This window comes from Rhea americana, unplaced genomic scaffold (genome assembly GCF_003343005.1).
Source record: "Rhea americana isolate MKP2758 unplaced genomic scaffold, rheAme1 scaffold_1, whole genome shotgun sequence".
Lineage (NCBI taxonomy): Eukaryota > Metazoa > Chordata > Aves > Rheiformes > Rheidae > Rhea > Rhea americana.
In genome coordinates, this window is record NW_028185038.1 from 13,708,020 (window position 1) to 13,730,533 (window position 22,514).

Sequence of the window (22,514 nt, forward strand, 5' to 3'; positions counted from 1 at the left end):
AGGCAGAGCTGTCACAGAGCAAGCTTTAAGGAGCCAACACATGAATTCAGCTTCGTGATGGTAGTACCGAAACCAGACAGCTATAGGAGAAACTGCAAACTGCAGGGACGGTTTCTTACTTGTTTTAGTTGGGGGAAAAAAGCAGAGGCAAATCTGCATGGCTAAAGTTGCAAAGCCTTTGAAACAGTATTGACACCATGCAGCAGAAARCGAACAGGGGCAAGCTCTGCTATCATTTCCCATCTCTGTTCCTCTTCAAGACTCGGTTACAAACTCTCATTATAAGTGATGTTCTGCTTTTGCTAATAGGGACATCTTGATAGCTCAAAGGCATCAGGAGGAGGAATTTCTAATTTAGTTTCATTCCATCACGCCAGAAAAACAAGCTAATGAACCAATTTAATCACAGGCAGACGCAACAGCTGGCAAAGTTCACTCTKCAGTTCAGAGGATCTTTCCCTACATCAGAACTGTTTATACTTAATGAAAAGACTTCCCTGTGCAAGGCTTTCACAGGGACTCCTCCCCAAGAACATGAAACAGCTTTCCATAGGAACTTGAGATCATTTCTCTAGAGAGGAGCTGTACCCCAGGAGAAAAAAAGAAAATCGTTGTTGAGATCAGTGAAAGTTGCAGGTGGTTTCTGTGAGCACCTTAGCACTTTTTCCTCCCTCCTTGCAGACAACAGCGCTCTATCTGCAACACCAACCGTTTCCTAGAGACTGTCTTACATCTATACTGAGCTTTGGTATCTGTCAAATGATGAGAAGAAGACAAACTAAAATATGCCTGTTCCCTCTCAGGCCTGATTAGGGGATTGCACGTAACTCTGGGTCAGTAACCAAACTATCTCTCAGATTAAATACTCTTTCAAATCTAACATGCAGTTCCATGATTTACAGGTAGTTTAAGATGACTTGCACTGTGTAGCTAAACAGCAGTAGTAAAGCTATTTAACTGTAATCCTCTGCTTTAGTAATTGTTGTCAATATGAAGGCACAGAAATGCAAAAGCCAGGTAAGCAAAGCTCTGCATATCTGAAGGTAAAAAAAGAGCACARTATTTTCTCATCCTAAAACAGGACCAAATAGATTTATCACACCATGACTTCATGCTTTATTTTACTAAAACATTAAGTGGCACGCTGCTGAAAGGAAGTGCCTGTGACAAAGACTTAAAAGGAAGTTAAAAGATAGATAAAATGCAAACCGAATTGTTACATTTCCCTAACTTCAGCTGCAGGTTCATGCACAGTGCAGCATTCATGGGTAAAGAGACACTGGCATTAGTTTGCATGTTAACAGCAGCTGTGAACTACTGCTGGTCTGAAGCCACTCATTACATTGCTTTGTTCATGACAAGTCACCGTGCTAAGTCGTATTTACCAGCTGAAAGACCTGGGAGATGAGCAAAGAGCAACTCATAGTAGAGCTGAGTCTCCTGCAGTTACTTGTCAGCTGTTGCATAACGACCATGAACTGCTAGCAGAAATATATATATATATATACATATATATATATTCAAATGAAAATAGGCTACCCAGTCCTGCAACATAACCTCACCAGGGCTAGGCCTCCAGGCCATCCTGCTTTCAAGACTGCATATATTCCTTACAGGATGATTTGCCTGCTAAGCCAAGAGCTAGCTCAGCTGTGCAAAGCGAGTACAAGGGGAAAAGCAGCCATGTGAAAGCTTGTTCTCCGCCGGGCCGCTGCTGCTTCTATTCCATCCTCCAGCCAAATGAGCGAGACTTGGGGCTGCCTCCTCCGTAGCCTCCCAAGTAACTAAAGGAAGCGGGCAGAGAGCGCTGCTCTCATTCATAACCATGCCAAACAACAAGCTTCTCCAAGCTGAGCATTTATGGTTGAAAGAATTTAAAATAAGCAGACCTGGGGCACTTCTCTCTCTCTGCAGGTGAGGTTGCCATGCAACCAGCCTGGTCAGGGGCGCAGGCTCTGGGAATTAATCGCACCCAGCAACACACACTATTCTTTTGCTGCCTGTAACTCACAGACAAGGGGAGCAGTGAATAATACAGTTGCAAACCACAAAAATATGTGTGAAAGGAGGATCTGACACACACAGAGCTACCTGGCAGTTTACAAGACCCGAGAGCAGAAGAGGCTGAGATACCCACATACAGATACGTTATCCTGACAGATGAAGAAACACTGCTCTTCTGAGAACACACAGRCTGCAATCTTTTACTTAAATAGTCTGTCTTCATGCTTCAGCTGCRAGGCAGAGTACCCAAAAGCAGAAGTTGGTTAGATGCTAAAGTTTTGCTCCTCATTTTGCCAGAGAGCATCCTCAACTTGACRACTTGTGCCCAGGCAGGTAATTTTCATTAACATTTAGTATGGCCATTTTTAGCCTGCAGCCTGACTTTAGGTACCCGTGGTAAAAGCTGGGCTAGGTAACACCTCAACACTTACTTCCCACATGGCAGACGTTCCTATTTAGTTTCTGTTTTGCAAAATACGGTACGATTTATTATTATATAATTACAAAATAYTTCAGCAATGATCAAAATCAGAATCAAGATTTACTAGAGATATTCCCAAGTCAACCCCTTAAAAAGACACTACCAATCCTCAAACTGTATACAATAAAAAAAAAAAGTGTACAGCATTTGGGACCATGTTATTGCATTTATGATTTAAAATCTGGAAAGAAAAATCTAAGCTAAAGCAAAACTGTAATTCTCATACAATTACATGATTCCCAAAGATCAGAGTGTGTGAGTGTAGCACMCTTCATCTGACCTGTCTCTCTCCACAGACTAGTAGAGGAGGTCAAGGTGACTAACTCAGATACAGGTATCTGAAGTCAGGATGGGATTTTCTCCCCAAACTCTGGCAGTGTCTGGATTTTCAGGGTTCCAATTTGCTGAGCACTCAGAACTACAACTGGAGCAATTTGAAAAGAAAAAAATAGATTCTATCYATCTCAAACTAAAACTAGGCACCCAACATTCATATGCTCTTCTGATGATTATCCCTAACCTAGACTCCTATACATAAAGTGAAAGTTACTTTTTTCAAGCCTCAAAAAAGTATTTTGAAGAAATATTCATGACTAGTTTGAAAGAGTTAAGATGCTACAGGGATGAACATCATAGAAAAAAATGCCCAAGTGCCCAAGGAATGATTTTGTAAAGAAAAGGTGGTAAGATTTATGTTTTTTGTTTTTGTTTTTTTAAATGGTGGGCAAAATATTCTCCCTCATCTCTGTATTTTTCAGACACATTTCAGTCAGAAACACTTAAAWCAGGCACTATATAGAAGGAACTTTAGTAACAGGCAGTGCTTCGCTGAAATTGCTTAGTGATACCGCATGATATCAACTATCAATCAATCTTAAAACTATATGGTCTGCAGTAGAACCATTGATCCAACAGAATTACAGCTGAAGCCAAAGTTATGTGCTTGAAGATAGACTACTTATTTGGAAGAAGAGATTTACAAAGTATCACTGGTACAGACATACTCCTACCTCTAATACTTAGTCTCCTACCTTGGAGGGTGGACAGTGTCTAACAGGAAAAGAACTGTGGAAGGGAATGTCAAAATCAAGTAGTTCATTTTTTGCCAGATCTACTTCTAGGAAGATGAAGCTATTATTTGTTTCATCTCTCCAACACTTCAGATACAGTTTCCACACAATAAACAATTCATTCCTATGGAAATATGCAACCTATTGATCACTTACCCTGCTGTCTCTGTACACATCGAAAACAACTGAAAAGGAGAAAAAAATGTTAATTTTAAAAGATATATAATTCCACATAAGATGTCTAAATCTAAATAGATAATTGTGTATCAGCACAATCTGCAAAGTCAGTATGTCTCAAACTGCAAGCCAGAATTCAGTTCATTTCTAAGAGGGAATTGAAACACTTCAAGAATCACTGCTAATGCACTGGGGGAGATTGTCTGCTGGGCTTTTCTATTTAATGCTAGTTTGTTCTGTTGGTCCCCCGTCCTCCCCTGGGAAAAAAAAAAAAAACACACACACACACACACACAAAAAAACACATTTGATTAACTCCTAGCATAGAGAGGAGCTTATCTTCAACATTACTGCTGTTTGTTCTACAGCAGAATGAGAAACTTCAAGGAAGGATCAAGGCTCCTTTGTGCTAGCCAGCRCACAAACCTTTAATAAGAGAAAGTTCCTGCCTCAAAGAGATTAGGACTTCAGCAGATAACGAGACAAAACAGATGGAAGAAGAAAAGGGGGCAGTGGGCCTGCTTGAGGCAGCAGTGAAATGGCTGTGTTCAATATAACATAGAGCAGTTATAGCACATGTCCTGATTATCAACAGCTCTTTCAAAGGGACCCTTTGCTTCCTGACAATTTAAGCAAAGTTGCCTTGTGTAGTTACATCRTCATTCCTCCCACTGACTTAATTAAGCATGAATCTTTGTCTATTAGCTTCTGTTCTGTATGGTTAAACAAATCCTTGATTTGTCTTTCTACTCAGCTATAGAAATTAGCAAATAAGAATTCAGGCCTGACAAGTTGCGCCAGTTTAGCAGAAAAAAATTTAAACTGCTAGATTTAGAAAAGCCTCGTATAAATGCTGTATTGCCACTTCCTTCACAAATAAGGAACTGAACATTTCAGCTAGTTAAGAGATTTCCTAATACACGTGAGACAAACTGAACTCMGTATCTGACGGAAGAACAGTCTCAGCGGCTGCTCAGGAAGCTGCTYGTCCACAGCACGTATGTTGACTGATCACGTTCATGCATATAAAGCTACTCAGTAGCTTAGCCTGAAGTTTAACGCCGAGCTGGATGGGCTAAGAGTATACCACAACTCGGAGCTAAAACCAGCCACCTAATTGTTTTTGCCTGCATAACCATAACCTAAAAATCCACACAGCCTTTTGCACAAGCTCAGTTACACAGATTTAAAATATCACTCTGGAGTTAAGTGGTAGAATTTTCTTAGAAYAAGCCCTCAGATGACTAAGTTATCAATGCAAAGAAGAGCACGGCAACCCTAGATTTCTCCTCTAACTGTTTAACTGAACTTGTGGCTGATACTGTGTACTCTCACTAGTCATATTTCATTAACGGAAAATTTTTCAYCTGAGCTTTACAGTAAAGTGATGTCTGCAAGTTAAAGCAAGCCAAAGGCAATATTGATCATTAATCATGAAGGCTGAGAGCATTTAGTGGGATTCATACCGCCATTAAGACTCATTGGTACATTGATGACTGATCCAGGACAGTCACAAACGTTGAACAGGGAGGGAGACCTGAACTGTTCCCTCTTCTTCAGCAGTCATCCCAGAACAGTGTGTCAGTGAGACCATGGTAAAACTCACCCTCAATCACAAGCAACTGCAAGTCAAGCTAAGGGATTGACTCTAGAGTAAAGCATTGATACCTCTGGAAGACTGTTTTAGTGGGCTCTTATGAAAGGTATATTAGAAGGTTCTACCACCATTTAGAAGTATTTAAAAGGCATTTGGCCATCTGTTATCACCTTGCTCTGGCTTTGCACTGATTCAGCTGCTCTGACTCAGCTCTTCCATCTGGAGAAGCTATCAAAACCAACTGGAAAAAGCAGAGCAAGCAACACAAAAAGCAACACCCAATGAAGCAAGAAGTTCGGAAAAAAAAGCTTAATAGCTCTCCTTTTAAAAGCAAACAAGCAAACCCAGATTTTCATCCTTAGCAACACATATGCTGCCAGACAGTGGCACAAGGGATATGCTTGGGGATGAAAAAAGGGAGGGAAAAAAACACTGAGAAATTTTTTGCATGGCGTTTCTCTGCAGAAGACAGGTAACCAGCATTCAGTGCCTAAGACCAAAGGTTACAAGGATGAAGGAACAAACCTTCATCCCAGGATGTCACCCTGAMGCCTTCTTTTCCCAGAAGGTAATTCAAATGGCATAGTTTTATTTACTCTACATAAGATGACAGACTTCAGATCTTTCAGTTCAGTAGACAGCAGTTTCAGAGCCTAAATCTAGGCATCTATTTCTAAAAATACTGCCCTGAATTCTTATCTATCAGTTGATTACATACCAGCTAAAATTACGTTGGATTGGAACATATAGGAAAATTAAAACAGACAGTAATCAGAATGTCATAACTGTATGACTGATTTTCTTCAGAACTTCAGGGATGGAGATCTATTAAATTAGTAGACTGACTTCCAGACTACTAGTCTTCTCCAAGCAGTGACTCCTGATAAGCTGTGTGGACTGAAATAAAGGAACCTTGCAGAGTAACATGATTAAAATTTCAATAAAAGTAGATCGGTATTAGAAGGTACCCTTTTAAGAAAGTCAGACAGGACAGATCTGACAGCTCTGGGTTCAGCAGAACAGCTAGCCATGCTCACAACTTACCAATAGGTTCAGCATTCAAAGCTCTTATCATGGACAATGTAACTGGCCAATAACATTCTCACGCATTTTATTAAAACAAGGCTCAGTCCAGAGGCCAATTTAAATTTCTCCAACCTACTTTTCAGCATTCCTGACACCTATCACAATAAAACACTATTCTACAGTCACTAAACTATGTCAGAAGACAGTTTCCAAATTAAATTTTCAAACGGACACCACATTTACAAATTGAGAAAGTTTACCTAGGCTGCTTAGAGGTAGTAGAAATTTTTTTTAAATACGCCATCCTTTATTCAAAAGTCTGATCAGCTAAAATGCTGTGCATCAATATTTCAGTAGAAATTTACATAAACATCTTAAAAAGAAACCTCCTCTTCAAGGAACACAGCAATACTTCAGCAGTAAACCTTTGACAACATCTTTATAAATAATGTTTTCTTATTTTTCATCTTACTGAAGGTTTTTTTCTTAAGTATTTCTTACCCCAATTCTGAGATCTTGAACTTTCTTAGCTCAAAGCAACTATTGGGGGGGGGGAGGGAAGAGAAGACGACTTCAAATAGCTTCATTTTGCCCTCTGAAAGTCTTTCACTCAATAGGTTTGTTTTCCTGAAAACCTCCAGCCTATTCCTTTAGTTTTTCTTGCTCCCAATTTTAACATTATTCAATAAAGTACATCAGTCTGCATGTGCTAACCACAAGGGCACAAGGCTCCCCTAGGTTATAAAGAACCTAGCCCTGTGAAAGCAGTAGCTGGCTTCAGCATGAAGACCAAAATATGTATCCACAGACTTAGAATACTGGGGATGTCATTTCTTACTGAGAAGTAAGAGTTGTTCGCTGATCTCCAGCAGTGAATTGGAATTTAGCACACTGAACTTCTGATGCGCTGCGGAGGAAGCAAGCCTGGCTTAGCAAGGGGGCAGGACAAGTCTCATTCCTATGGAGTTGGCCCTTGCAAGCGCTTTCCAGTTCAAAGCTCCCAGGAAAGTACTGTGCTAAACAACTTCAAAAAGGCAAATCCCCCATTTCTATTTTTAAATCATTGTAACTATGTGCACAATAAGCACTTCAAAGTCTTCATAAACATCTCCCCTCCCCACCAAGCTTCCCTTCCTAATTCAAGCCTTAAGATACTTACAGTCTTCATCCAAGAACTTATACTGTATGTTTCTCTTGAAAAACTGCTGTATTGATCTACAGATCTCCTCATGTTGCTTAGAGATATGATCATAGTACTGAGTGTAGTCTCTTTGTGATATACCTGTGAATAAATATAGTTGATTACCAAGAGCTTCAGACACGCAAAAAACCCAACCAGTCAAAATGCAGTTAGAGATGCAWGTTATTACCTACTTTTGGGAAGACAGGTACTCTCAAGTTTAAATTATTAACAATGACTTATTGTTAATAATTTTGAAGCACTTCCATTACAAAATTTTGYGTAAACAGTTCTATCCCACATTTTGTGAACCCTGTTTTATATATACACACTTTAATTACTTTTAAGAGAATTTCAGRAGGAATCTCCAGAATTTTAAGTTTTCAATTGTTGTTTACTCATTTTGGTTCTATTCACCCTGGTTACTCTGACCAAAAACCTTTTCTGTTCTGCACATCAGAGGTAGAGACCAGAATCTGGAACCAAGAAATGAAAGATCCAGGCTTGCAGGCCCTTAGCCAAGATGACAGACTCTAGTTGTGTGCCCTGGAGATTCTCATTTAACTGATTCATTAAGCATGGAACAAAACGTACCCACTTGGGAAGTCACGAYAGGTAAAACCCTAAATCCCAGTATTGACTTAGTATTGACTAAGTAAATCTTAGTATTGACTATTGAACAGTTTAATAAAAACTCACTGCAATAGCATGCTATCTAATAAATTATTTTTTCATTTCCTTCCCCTGAGGGTTTCCTTGGATACCTGACATTACATAAACTATCCCAACTGCATCAGAGGCATTTCAGACATTTGCTTGTCCACAAGACAACAGTTTAAGTTGACATCAACTGGATTACACACTTAACATGTATCTTAAGTGATGGTAGTTCTGATACAGGATATGTAAACATAAGCCACTACAATGCCCTGCTGGAAAAATGTCAAATCAAGATGTATTCATCACTATAGAATGAGCAAATTACGCTATTTACGGAAGAAAAAAGCCAGATCTCYCAAGGAAGACACATCAATGATGGCAGTTTGCTCTTTTAGTCATATATGGAACACACCAAAGATTGCATCTTGCTGTAATACAACACTGAATACCTCCAAAGAAGTGCTCTTTCAAAAAGCTCATATAAAATGTAAAGTTTACAAAGTCACTGGAACTCTGAATTATTAATATCACTGCAAAGCTTACCCCTGGTCTAAAAACAAAACCAGGAGATGGTGGCATCTTAGGGGGATGCAGATCCTTTCCCCTTTCCTAACCGGAAGGGCACKCAGTACACTGTGTAAGTATCACTTCTTAGCTCAACTGACAGGCTCATTAATTTTAAGAGTACCTGAATGTGTCATGAAAAAACATGGAGTTGTCTTCAGACATGCAGCTAAACAGCTAGCTTAAAAAAAACAAAAACAACAACAAAAAACCCCACATACTGGTAGATCTACTAGGTTTTAAAAGAGACTGTGTAATCAGCCAGAGTACAAATGCTGTAGGGTATTTGAAAGTAAACATTACTAGATATATAAATTCTATCGTAATCCTATATTCAAATATTTTAGAGATTATTAGCAAGGCATATATCCGTCAGTTGTTGCATTTCAGCACCACATAAAGGACAGGATTCAGCTCTTYACCCTTCATACTGCCTTAATGGAGAATCTCTGCTGTTAGTAAGACAACCACTGCTACAAAGAACTGCAATATCTTCTCATTCATGCCAGTCATAGGGTTTACGATTATGAAACCAGTAGAAGGAACATCAAAAGAAGGGTTATAAAATGTTATATATGTTGACAGCACCTAAATTAGCAGATCCCAAAAGATCTGTGTGCAGCTTTGTAGGACACCCAGATCAGGAGACAAAAGACATTGAGTAAATTCCTGGTGACTGACAGCAGTGGGATTGGATGGAAAAACAAATCTCTGTCAGCTCCCAACTGGTACAGAAAGGCACATCCAAACCAAAACATAGCCACCACCCTCAGAAGAACTCAGGAGAAACAATGTGGACTGAGTATCTAATATCCCTTCATCCCTTCTCATCACAAGGAATCCTGGACAGACTACTTGGACACCTGCATCTTGGTGCTTGTGATCATGTAGGTATAAGGCAAAGTGAGTGAAATTGGTTTTGTTTTATAGCAAAAAAAAAACAACAAAACCCAAAAACAAACAAAAAACACACCTTCCTTCCTATGAAGTCTGGATTAGAACTTTGCTACATCATTGCTACAACACTTCATCATTTCCTATGCTAGAAGAGTTTAATTATAACCATTTATCTAGATGAGTGAAATATGCACAGGCTCTGTGCTATCTACAATTCTATTCATCATGATAGATTCCATAGCAGACCACAGCAAAAACTAATTTGATCTCCAGAAATATGGGATGGAATTCAGTCCAAAATCAAAATGCTCACTGCAAGTGTCTACATGTGCACTAGATACCTAAGCTTCAATTCTAGTCAGGAGAAGTTAATACAGCCAGAGGAATTTAATTCATCTGACCCTAAAGTGCACACATAAGCATAGTTCAATTGCCTAAAACACATTCTCCAGCATAATCTGCCTATCCTTAAGCTGTCGGTCTCCCACRGGTCTCTCGATGCATCTGGCAGCTCTCAGTGTTTTGGATACCTAGCTGCTCCATGCCACTTGAAACRTTCTATGTTTAGTTTTTTTAACCCAGAGTGACAGGTCAACTGCTTTGCTGACTAAGCTCCACTGACTATGATATGAGCTCAGATACCTAGTAAACTTGTGGATGTGTTCTGAGCCCCTAAACTTTCCACATGGAATATCCAGATGCGGTCACACTATCAGCATAATACCCAACTGCCTCTGTATTCCTCCTTCAAGTAGGCTACGATTCAGTACGCTCCTGAATATAAAGGAATCACTCGCATAAGACTGTTTGGATGAAGTTTCTGAATTAGCAGTTAGAGTCAAGAATTTCCCACTGCAATATGGGGCACAATATTGTCAGGTTTTCAGATATAGTGGAAGGGGGAACTTGGCRTACCACATTTTAAATTACAGGAACAAGAAAAAAAATCCTCACAAACATGAATTCCAGAAATGCAGTGGTAAGAAAGAAGTATGTTCAGATTCAACATTGATTAAAGAAACCAGAGTAACTCTTAAGAACTTCATTGAATAATTTAATCTTTAAGAAAAGCCTCACCAATAAGCTTGTTTTCTTTGACAAAGCATCTGAATTCTGCACCAGGGATTAGCTCACACCATTTTCGAAGAACAAGCTACAGAGCAAAAAAACAAATGACAGAAGCATTGTTTCAGAAAGATAACAGGTAACTTYTTGTCAACAGGCATACCTTCTTGTTCTTCCAACAATTTTACTATAATTATGACACAACCTGTAAAACAAGGAATCCCCAAAACACCTCAACCTGCAGTCCATGTAATTAACTCAGCAAATACTTTGAAGTAATTTKCTTATTACTAGTTTACCTATAATGAGAACATAAAGACAAAAATGAACCCAATAGGCTATAATTTTAGCCATTAGAGATCCTTTTCTGAAGGCCAAAGTGTTTCAACACTGATGTCTAGAAAATAATTTGATAAATACGTTGCTTCCTTCCACAGTTACATGTTTGCAGCATGCTGTTACATCACTATCTATGCCTGAAAATTCAGATACAGTTGAAGAGCCTTGAATATATGTGTTAAATTCATATGTCCTCTGCCACTGGAACAGGCAACTAACACCGACTGCATTAGATAGTCACCATGATTGAACAAAAATTGTACTTTCATAGCTTTGTGGGTACCTGAAGGTAGAGGGCAGACTTTTTAAATTTATTTTCCATTCAATTTTATTTCATCCAAGATTTAAGTTATATGAATTATAAGTACGTATGCTCCTCAATTTTTCTCCGTATTTTTCATTGAATGCTAGCTAGGATCAAAGCAATTCTGTAGCAGCACATATCACAATAAATACAGCAATAAAAAGCAAAACTATCAAGTCCTTCCTGGACTAACAATAGGTAACTGGTATAAGTTGAAGCAAAAGGGATTCACACTGGAAATAAGAAGAAACTTTTTCACCATGAGGACACTCATGTGTTGGAACAGTTTGCCAGGAGAGGTTGCACAGTCTCTATCTGTTGAGGTTTTCAAGACTAAACTTGATAAAGCCCTTAGCAATCTGGTTTGATCTCATAGCTGACCTGGCGTTGAGCAGAAGGTTGGACTAGACACCATATGAGGTTGCTTTCCTCCTTAATTATCCTGTAATCTTCCATTTTGAAGATTTTCAATCAAGAAATCTAATCAAGAAATTTCTAATGAAACAACTTCAAAGTTACATTAATGTTAAAGCACAGAAAACAAAAAATCCTGCTGTACAGCATAACAGATCTGTCTTAGAATTGGCAGGAAGTTGCTCTCGTCAAAAGAGCTGATGAGCAGAATTAAATTTAACCAAATCAACCTCTATTCTGGGATACACCCGAGTAGGATTCTGTGACGCCTTTGAAGGYGCAAATCCATTAAAATAAAGAAACAGGATAGAAATAGTAACCAAACTATTATAGTCAGTAGGACAGACTGCCTGGTATTTGAAGCATATCTCTGGCAATTCATCAAGTTGCTGTATTTCCTAAGCTGAAGCATTCAGATGGATCTGTTATTTTGAGAGCCTCAATTACTGTTCAYGGGCACTGGAATCTCCCAAAACCTATCGACTGTAAAAGAAAACWCAATCAAACTTGACACAAACTAAAATGTGAACATAAACATCTTTGTCCCAATTTTCAGATATCCTACATTTTCAAAGTGCATTAAGACAGCACTTAAAAGCACGGGGTTCATTCACTTTTCTAAAACCCTTTAAGTCTACTGGATGATGCCAAATGCTATATTTACATACAAAATTGTTATCAAAGACCTGATTAGATGCTATAATAAAAATGATAGCACCACATGAACAGTTTAAAGCATCATTAATACCTAAGTCACTAACCTAAGGTTTTAATCTGGTAATGAACATGTATGACAAGATACAACCAATCCAGTTCTTAGTAGCCAGATGGCCACAGCCACTACAACTAGCTTCTCYTAGTAACCTCAGTTGTGATGTTCACAAGTGTGCTATGGAGAGTAAATGATTTTCAGCTACCGAGCTTGCCCTTCCTGGCGAAACCTAATGGACATTAGAGAAAACTACAAAGCAGCTTGAAAAGCCTCAGCTCATCACTGATCTGTAGTTAAACAAAGTGCTCATATCCTATAGTTCTTAATCAGACTTCTCCTCACTGCCCAAGCAGCACAAAAAAAAAAAGTTACTGGCACATGTTCAAACACAAATGGCAGCCTGCCCATGAATAACTCATTTAAATTACCTAGAAATCAGGCAAATTAGATCTTACCTCGTAGTTCAAGGAAGGATCAGGCGAATCATCAGTGCAGTGAATAAATCTGGAAAAATAAACCACACACATCAAAATCTGCTTTTATATGTAAGATTTTAGCCACTGTGAGAAAAATAAACCTGAACTGTGAACTACAAGAAGTCTTGCTAAAGTATATCCAAGATGTATAAATCTAGTAAGTTCAGCATGTCAATAACAAGCCTCTTTCCAAGGATTAGCAAGGGAAAAAAAATCATTTTTCTAGTGTAATTTGGAATCCCTTCATTCAGACAAGGATTTAGCTAAAAAGGGAGTATTTTGCATTGCTGAGTCTTTTGTTTGAATTACCAGTGCTGTTCCTTTCCTCTTTACTGTTACGCTRGGATAATCAAATTCTCAAAGAGCCATACGAACTTTAACAATCTAATCTAGTTTCACTGTGGCATACTTTTCCTAGTAATTTTGGTGTCTAACTCCCTAAACTCAACAACTGAGACACATCACATCTTACTGCAATTCAGGACTCTTTTTGTTTCCGTGAATAAGGACCCAAACAACATCACTCGACACTCTTGACACCGCAGCATGGTATCTTTCTAAATTAACAGCATTAAGAAATACGCTTAGAAAAACAGCTCTTGAGAATGGGAATAAACAAAACTATTTCCAAAACTGCTGGCACATGCCAAGATTTTTGTCCCTTGTGATTATCTGACTCTTTGCACCACCATTCAGCAACTATCAAGAATGGAGGCAGTTATACYCAACAACTCTGTAAGCTCTCACTTTTATATAGCAAAGCTTAAAATAAATTCTGTAATTTTCAAAGGCAATTATCAAAAGAACATGCGCTTTCCTCCTGAGGGTTCTCCCTGACTCTATTGGCAACAAGCTACCCTGATGTACAGCAGAACAAGGTAAAGGGTCACAGCCGGGCAATATTCTTAAATGGCAACATTTATGCAATCTCCCCTCCAAGCTGAACTTGGTTAAGTAATCCAAAAGTCTGGTGTCTCTTGTATAAGCATTGCATTTGTAAGACATGGCTGCCCAACATCCACTTTGAAGCRCAGAGCTTCATTCATATGAGTTCATTCAATAGGCTGCCAACAAAAATAAATTTCACGCGTTTTAGTTTAGACTTTAATACCCACCCCACACAGAAGAGAAAGGCGATAACAGGCATGCATTCCAAAACACTATAATCAAACAAATCATATACATCTGCAAGCCTATGTAAACAGTAACATCCATTAGCTATGGGGTGTATTCCTAGTGATCTGAGATCTGTCAAGATGACAGAAGTGAACTCAGCTTGTAGTTTTGCAGAAATTCCAAGTATTGCATTACTATCATATGTTTACTGCACTCAAGAAAATAGCTCTCTGCAGGAAATTCCCCCTTTGCAGGAAAAGAAAACACCATAAACTATATATAAAGGCAGCTTAAGTCCTGCATGTGGAGTTCTACAGTCCCTGCATGTTCGATCCTGTATTACCTTTCATGGATTTCTATTCTTGTGACTGAGCTGTCCAGTCTGGTCCATTCCAGTAAGATGCACTCTTGTAACATTTTCCAGTTGTCATAAAACATCCTTATTTTCAATCAGAATTAAKTAGTCCTTACCCAATCCTCAAATATTTCAGAGATGTCTATGTGGAGGAAGATACAAYACCTTTCCCTGCAAGTCATAAAATGAAATCCTTGTGTGCCATCCCAAGCCACGCTGACTGCTTAGATATGCTGCCAAGCCAAGCAAGCAAACAAAACGGTATATATGGAAGAAACACTGCAAGACAAGGAAACATCATTTTCCTTGAGCCTCAATAATATAGGACTGAGTATACCTAAGGTAAAAAAAAAAAAAAAAAACTTGCAGTGAAAGACAAAAACTCAAGTCACTGTCTTCTCTTTCCTCCTTTTTCTTGTGACTACTATCATGAGTTTTTGTCAACAAAACCTTACGCACACCCCCAGCTTTTGGGGTAAATGAGGGGCACCTTGATGTAGTTGTAACTATGTATTATATACCAAACTGATTATGGTRCTAACTGATTGGACACAGCTCAATTCCTCTATCACATGTAGTCCTTTGAAAGTTAGAGACAAAATCAGAGTTTCTTTAACTTGCATCTTATTCAGGTATGGAGCTACTTGAAAGCAGAGCTACATTTCAGGAATGGAAAGCTAAAAGATATCTGGACTCTCTTTTCTGAAGCTTTTGAAATTCATCATGACAAATACTGGTAAGAATAAAGGAATTAAACTCCACAGCTTTTAAACCTTGTGCTGTGGTCAACAGCTTGTTTACAGATTTATACTTAGACGTCAACAAGAAGGATCAAAGCCTCTTTGTACGTACCAGATGTATGTTAAGCTCTAACTGCTTACACTTGACACAACAGGATATTACATGAAGCAGTTATGTATTTCAGTTTTCAGTACTCCAAGAAAAGTGATTTAAGAATGTTTGTAAGACCTCTAGTACCTATCCCACTGGAGAGCCACAAACTGATTAGCAAATCAAGATTATATTTTAATAGTTTGTTATCTGCAGAATAACGAGAGTAAGAGTTATTTTGTACCAGACAAGCTCCTCTGCTACTATCTCACAGTCTAGTTTAAAAYCTTAATAAAAATCAAGAAGAAATTTCTAATAGCCTTTGAACTGTATCGTTTTTCTCGAATATTGAACTTTACTGGATGAAATATCTAAGGACCACAAGCAAATAGGAGATTCATATAACGTTCAAAAGAGGATCTTGTACTACACATTCTGTAAATTCCCAGGCAAATTGCGGAGGCAAGCAAAATCTCAAGAAAGCTGCCTAAAGCCTCATTTTCCAYATTCTTTCATGTGCAATGGTTTGCCTTGAAACCAGTTAAAGTAGTGTCTAAACTAACAGCTACAGTTTTTTCAGCACAATATCCTGAATGCCAAGCTACATCTTTATGAGCCAACTCTGCCTCTTATGTTCTGTCAGCAGAATACAAGCTGTAATTCCTCCACATCTTAGAAAACTTTTAAAATTTCCCATTAAAAAAAAAAAAAAAAAAGTATTTTCCAGTTAACTGAAGCAACTTTAATCACAGGTAGAAACAAGCTAAGTTTTGAGCCTCAGCTACTTTTTAGCTTCCTCACAGTGAGCTGAAGTTAGAAGGAAAACAAAACAGATTCTGCAAATAAGTAAAACTGTCTGTAGTTGGCCTTTGCTCAGATCATTTGGTGCTGGCTGGGGGAGCRGAGCAGAGGAAGAGAAGAGGTGGTAATTTAATTTAAATTACTATCCAATGTAAAATAGATTAAACAATCTTGTGTGTAGGGCATCTCCATCATTCACATCTTAGCAAGCATTCTAGCTAGGAGACTTGGAGCAAGACATGAGCACCATCAATATCTGGTAGCTCTACAGTTCTGGGCTAAGGCACTTGGCTGCAGAGGTATATGCTGCATTTAGTGGTGTCCATGCACTTTGGGCACACCCAACCCGCACCTCTTGGCTAGGGTTCCTCCAAGGATTATCCATCATATTTGACTAAAGAGAATACGGCAGTTAGTTGCCTTTTTTTTAAGAGATTTCACAGTCATCTAGTTCTGAGCAGAGAACTCTGTGATCCAATATGTACAATGCTGGTTTCAAAAATGTAATTAGGATGCTAACTTAAAAAAAAGTATTGAAACATTTGCTAGGTTTTAAAATTAAGCATGTTCTTAGGAGTCTAGTGGGCTAAACTTCACTTGAAAGCAGGCCTTATGAATCATTTTCTGAAGCAGGCACTTGAATTTTAACCAAATGCTCTCATCAACACAAAYAGAAAAAGTGCATCTTCCCTCATTCTCTTCTGTGTCATGCATATTATTAATACATTTGGAAACTTCTCCCTTGCCCACTGGGAGTTGTTTCACATGCTTTGTTAACCTAGAAATCATTTCTTACCTACTAAAGTTATCACACAGGCTCCCTTCATTCCTGCAAAATAGCATCCTGGGCTTAAGTAGAGTTAAGCRACTAACTTGCTAGCTTCTCAAAGAGTTTTCAAGAATGAACTTTGAGAATTATCAGGTCCCTAGAAACACCTGTTCAATTAAAATACTGAAAGTCAATTTACAACACTTAATATTTCCATGTCAGACAACAGTTACTCTGGTACCTGACTCAAACTGTCCCCTCCMTGCTAAGTCAAAGGGCAACCCCAAAAGAGAACATCTTTTGCATTACATGAACAAAGTTGATCTTAAAAGGTATTTTTTCCCTGCCACTGTAATTATTAAACAATTAGAAAAATAAGAACGCTGTAGGGTTCAACATCCCAATAGTTGCATCTGCAGATTTGAAACATTCAGTATCATACTGCAGAACAGGAACAAGATTGTGCAAAATTCCAAGGTTTCACTAACAAATGTGAGATAACAAGCTTATCTTATAATTGAAAGGGCACTATTACAATTTATATCAGTCTCAAGGTGGCTTTTCATGTCTCAGCAAAATGTAGCCCAAACATTCTAAAAATAAGGAAGAAATCCCTGTACTAAAGTAATATATTGAATAGGTCCTTAAAAGAATTTTTGTTTGAAAGAGAAGATTTAATCACTTAAAGAAAATCCATTTCTAATAGGGATTTCTGTTATCATGTGTCCACAACACTAAGTTTTTGAAAGCCCACATTAAAAACTGAAAAGTTTTCTGTGACTCAGTCAAGCAAAGCTTACTTGAAGCAGAAATAGCATTGATTACATTAATGAGCACACTATTCAGAAGTCTTTGTTAATTTATTCCTGTTCCAAGAGGAAAATTAAGTCATTATTCTGAACAAAGAAAGTGTCAATACCATGAAAGAATCCAAACAAATAATGCAAATGTTCTGAACTAGGTAAGCTTGGACTAAGGCTGTATTTTTTTAAATGGTTTGTATCAAAGTATTGCATAGCTGGAATTTTCTCTAACTTGAGACAGTTAATAACTACAGCAAGGGCAGTTCCCTGATCTAAATAAGGTATAAGCCAGCATCAAATAAGCAACCAGGAAATAAGAGAGAAAGAAACAGGCACAGGAAGCAGTTTGCCTTAAGTCCTGTAGATCTGGCAAAGCTGCATTCAAAAACAGATCTTCAAATTGCCATGCAAAGTCTCTTCTACATTATGACCCATGAAGTGGATTTTTAAGTTAAGACAATTGAACATAAAAAAAGCAGAGTATACAATATTTTGGCTGTTATGTATGCAGAGCAGGACACATATATACAACACTGAAAATTAATGAAAAAAGTAAAAAGATARCATATTTTATCCCTTCTCCTTCCTTTAACTGGCCCTTCCAAGTGATTTGGATATACTATGTACTCAATTTTCATTCGTTCAGCACTTTACTTTCTTATGCCAGCTGTCTTTTAAATTTCTGCTTGCTAAGGACCAGGGAGCTGGCAGCTAATCAATAGCGGAATTAATGAAGACTGCCTTTGTGACTCAGCAGTAATCACTTCACCGTTTGGAGAGGGACATTTTGTACGAGTAGTTTAGCAATTTAGAGGCACCATGCACAGACTGGACAAGAGTATGTGTTTTATACAAATAAAAAATAATTATAAAACACAATATTCAGAAACCAAAATGTTTTATGTATACATGGATAAATATTCACCTCACCTTAAGTACAATTTCCACTCAAATTGGTGGACGCGCAAAGCTGTATTGCCATATTAACTTCACTTTATCAAAAGACGGCCCGTTCTGGCAAAAAAACAATCTAATTTTATATCAACACGACATTAGACTTTTTCAAAAGGAAAATAAATAAGAGCTTTTTTTATATAAAAGAAATAGCATCTTAGCCTTTAGTTTAGATGATGATCCCACAATCAAGTCACAAGGTTGACCTAATCACCACCACTAGCCAAGCTGCAGTAGCTGACCGTGTATGCTGTCTTAGCACTCAGAAAAATGAGTGCAAGAGGGTTTAGCTAGCGTAATTTCAGGTCCTGTCTTTCTTGTAGAGGCTACCTCTCCCACAGCAGAAAAGAGCATGTCTGCTACAGGCTGCTCATGCACTACTGCTCTTAGTTTGGTGTGAACTTAAGCTGAAATTACTGATGGTTCAGGTTAACACCCATGCTGTGAAATTCACAGTACAGGAGCTAGAACACATTCATTGTCTCTACCACTAAGAAGTCAGCGCTGTCTGCAGAGGGCAAGGTGAACAGCTGAGGTGCTAACTCTGCCTGATACAAGATAAAAACCACGAGAGAAAAAAATTCACCAATTTCAATTTCAGTGAAGGTGGCCTGGCCAACTCATTCTAGTCTGCAAATGGCATAAGCTAAGAGCCCAGAGAAGCATGCAATCACCACATCTCAAATCAAATGATGCTTGCTAAACCCTTGATTGTGTCCCAAGCTCCTTAGAATGTGATTAACCAAACAGGAATTCTCCAAGGAGCTCGGGGTACTTTTTGCTGATCCTCTTTATACAAGAGGATAGTAGGATATAAAAAAAACTTATCATTTAATATCCACAAAGGGTTCAGTGTGAAGCATACAAATCTTCTGAGACCCAGAAGAATCATTTCTGAAAACAATTACAAGAGCCTAGATTTGATTTTGGTGTTCAACCCTTTTAGACTTGAGAAACACCCAGAGGACCCCTGTCACGTGGCCTGGCCTCCCACTAGCACCAGAAACCATCAAAGCAAGCTCCTTAGCAAACCATCAAAGTCTCCAGAGAATCATAATTCACTCATCTCTGAAATACAGACTGCAAGATTTCTCATCTCCCCCATCCCTTTCATCCTCTATGGTCCCATAAACATACATTCACAATGCTCATTGCTCTAGTCCAACATACTTTTCAAACTTTTCTAAACTGTCCTCTCATTTTAACCTCTTTCTCAGTCTCTTCCGTTCCACCTCCCAATACTGTAGGTTAGACACTACRGAACACCCAGTGTGTGTACTGGATTGACAACACTGCTTGCTCTCCATAAAGAACATACAGATTGTGGTGAGGATATTACTACCTATTAACTCTTTATTGCTCCAGCAAATGGAGAAAAAGGTGTTACAAGGTTGCATGAATAAAAAGGAAGGCAGGTGCACAGCAATAGTGCAACTGGTTTCCTGTTTTAGACAAGACAAATCTTACTCAGTCAWAAGCTACTTCAGACAGGACTATTATGCTTGTTATTCATCTATAAAGCATCTTCAAAAAGRCCCTTACACTTGATTGAGTCTCCTAGATATTGTATTGCAATAATATAAATAAGCATTGAACAATTACTAGAAAAGTATCTTTCAGATACTGAGCAGCAGATTATCCCTGCCTTTTGTCTTAGGAATTTTGTTTTTTCTGACAAAAATAACAGTAACAAGACCATTAAATTCCAATAATTGTCCTTTCTTCCAGAAAAGAAATATTTAGAAGTGAGTCACATGAATCAGATATAAATATTACAGGAGGAAACTGTTTCTATACAATCAAATATTACTTTTATGTTCATAGATAAAATACACTCCAATCACACTGTATTCAAATTTTGCCAGTAATCATTATTTGTAGTCACAGTTCCTAGGGGTGCATTTGTTCAAGAACTACAAGCACTGGGATTCAGAAGGAGCTCTAGAAATGCATTAACAGAAGTGTCAGGCTCCTTCCAAGCAACCACACAAACTTCAACAACTTTAAAATTTGAAAGGAACATGGTAAAGTCATTGTTGACAACTTTTTGATAAGGCAGTATAAGATAACTAGCAACAAATATATACTAAGAGAGGTGGCAATCGAAAAAAAAAGGTACTAAAATGTTAAAATATGATTTGCTCTGGAAACCAGCTCAGTAAAAATGGCCTTAAACCATAACATCACTTCATATGTACTCAGCTACCACTACGCTGATACTGTCTTCCTGTTTTGCTTTTCATTAAAAGTAAGAGAATTAAGAATAAAATGAAGTCTGTTTCTCCACTAGTTGAGTTTGATAAGCAACTCTGGTTTACTGGAAAAGACTCACTTATGGTAAGTAGCACTGAAGATAATTTGCCTCACGGAATTCTCTGCAGTAAACTGAACCTGGAATTTACTCTTGCATGGTRAAGGGCAAAAAAGAGGAAAGAAGGATGTGTTTAAAACAAACAAAACTTCAAAGAACAAACTTTCAGACTGTACCTGAAAGTTATTAGATACACAACTTTGAAACACGTATGAAATTCCATATCAGATGTTTACAGTTACTTTTCAGTAAATAAGAGCTTTCAAAGGAACTGAAATCTTACTCCCAGTCTTGAGGTTTTTTTGATTGGTTAAAAATAAGATTGCGTCTGCGAGAAGTCTACTTACGGCTGAGTGAGGTCACGAGTAATAAAGTCTGAACTTTTGAAGAGCAGGAAGATGTCACTGAGAGTTTTACATATAAGAGAGCTATTCATTGCTATCCAGTAGGCATCCTAAATAAAACAAGCAAACAAACAGATTATCCAAAATGTACCTTTACTCATAGGAAGGAACACAAGTTACAAATCTGTTCAGAATAAACATTGTATACCATTTGAAATACAAGCAGAAGACACTTTTGCGGGGGGAAGTGGAGGAAAGCTTCATCAGCTGTTACAAGAGTCTTGGAATGGCTACTGATTTCCTTAGTTAATATGCTTAGGAAAGTGGAGAAAATCCATTTAAAAACTGAGCTTTCTCCTTACTGCTTCCAGGCACTTTCCTGGAATGCTTGGACAGACATTTCTCTTGAGAAGATGATGCAAAAACATTTGGGTGTGCCTCATCCTTAAGGAATAGTAGCAGTAATTAAAAGTAATTTGAGGGAAGTTTATTGCTTTGTATCTCAAAGTTGTCATAATATTTCAAACAAGGGGASTCTCAACCTCACTGTTATCTATAAGAAGAATACAAGGATTTTAATACGAGACAGCGCTGTCTCAGGTCAGCCTCACCAAACAGTGTACCATCTGGCTCTAATACACCAGAACAATTTGCTGTATCGCACTTCACTGATATCACATTTATCATTCTTCCCTTTATCAGAGCCATCAGCCTCTTCTACTTTTCAATGCATTAAGATAAAACAAAAAAGTCCTTGTGATAATATCTGTTACAAGTTTTAAGAGTCAGCATTCTTACCCTTGGAGCACTCCAGTTAAGTTTAGGAAAAACATTGCCTCCCAAGGAACTTATTGCTTCTTGGACTTTAGCTGCAAACTCAGGAAATTCTGGAGCCTGAACAAAGAACAATGACCAAAAAAAAAATCGAATTCCAGCACATTTAATACTCAAGTGCACTCATCTTATAAATACTAGTAGGAATACATACTTCAGAAGGAATAACTTCATCCAAAAAACATAAACTAAGTATGCCACAAAAATAATGAATTTGTAGAAYAAATCATTTTCAAGTTTCTCTGCTTTAAAGAACGTCAGACTTCAAAGTGTGTTTCTAGTTATCACTCACATTACTAGCAAGAGTCCATGAACTTTAGAGTAAACATGACACTATAACTTCCACCATGAAAACTGCAACAGCTGGTAAACTTGCAAGTCAAAAAACCAGACGTTAAATATACACCTGTAGCTTTACACCTGATGGCAG

General features: G+C 38.0%; 2 protein-coding genes across 3 annotated transcripts in view; one reads left to right on the forward strand and one right to left on the reverse strand.

Moving 5' to 3' along the window:
* Positions 1-22,514, forward strand: part of UPF2 (UPF2 regulator of nonsense mediated mRNA decay) — a 192,893-nt gene that overhangs the window by 31,414 nt on the left and 138,965 nt on the right. The window lies entirely within an intron of this gene.
* The window catches only part of CDC123 (cell division cycle 123), a 39,475-nt gene that overhangs the window by 5,488 nt on the left and 11,473 nt on the right, over positions 1-22,514 (reverse strand). Inside the window, exons 6-11 of the mRNA XM_085325805.1 lie at positions 22,049-22,144; positions 21,254-21,360; positions 12,946-12,994; positions 10,734-10,809; positions 7,515-7,637; positions 3,712-3,740 (exon numbers count right to left, since the gene is read on the reverse strand). Coding sequence (XP_085181931.1) covers positions 3,712-3,740; positions 7,515-7,637; positions 10,734-10,809; positions 12,946-12,994; positions 21,254-21,360; positions 22,049-22,144 — 480 coding nt within the window. The remainder of the gene's footprint in view (positions 1-3,711; positions 3,741-7,514; positions 7,638-10,733; positions 10,810-12,945; positions 12,995-21,253; positions 21,361-22,048; positions 22,145-22,514) is intronic.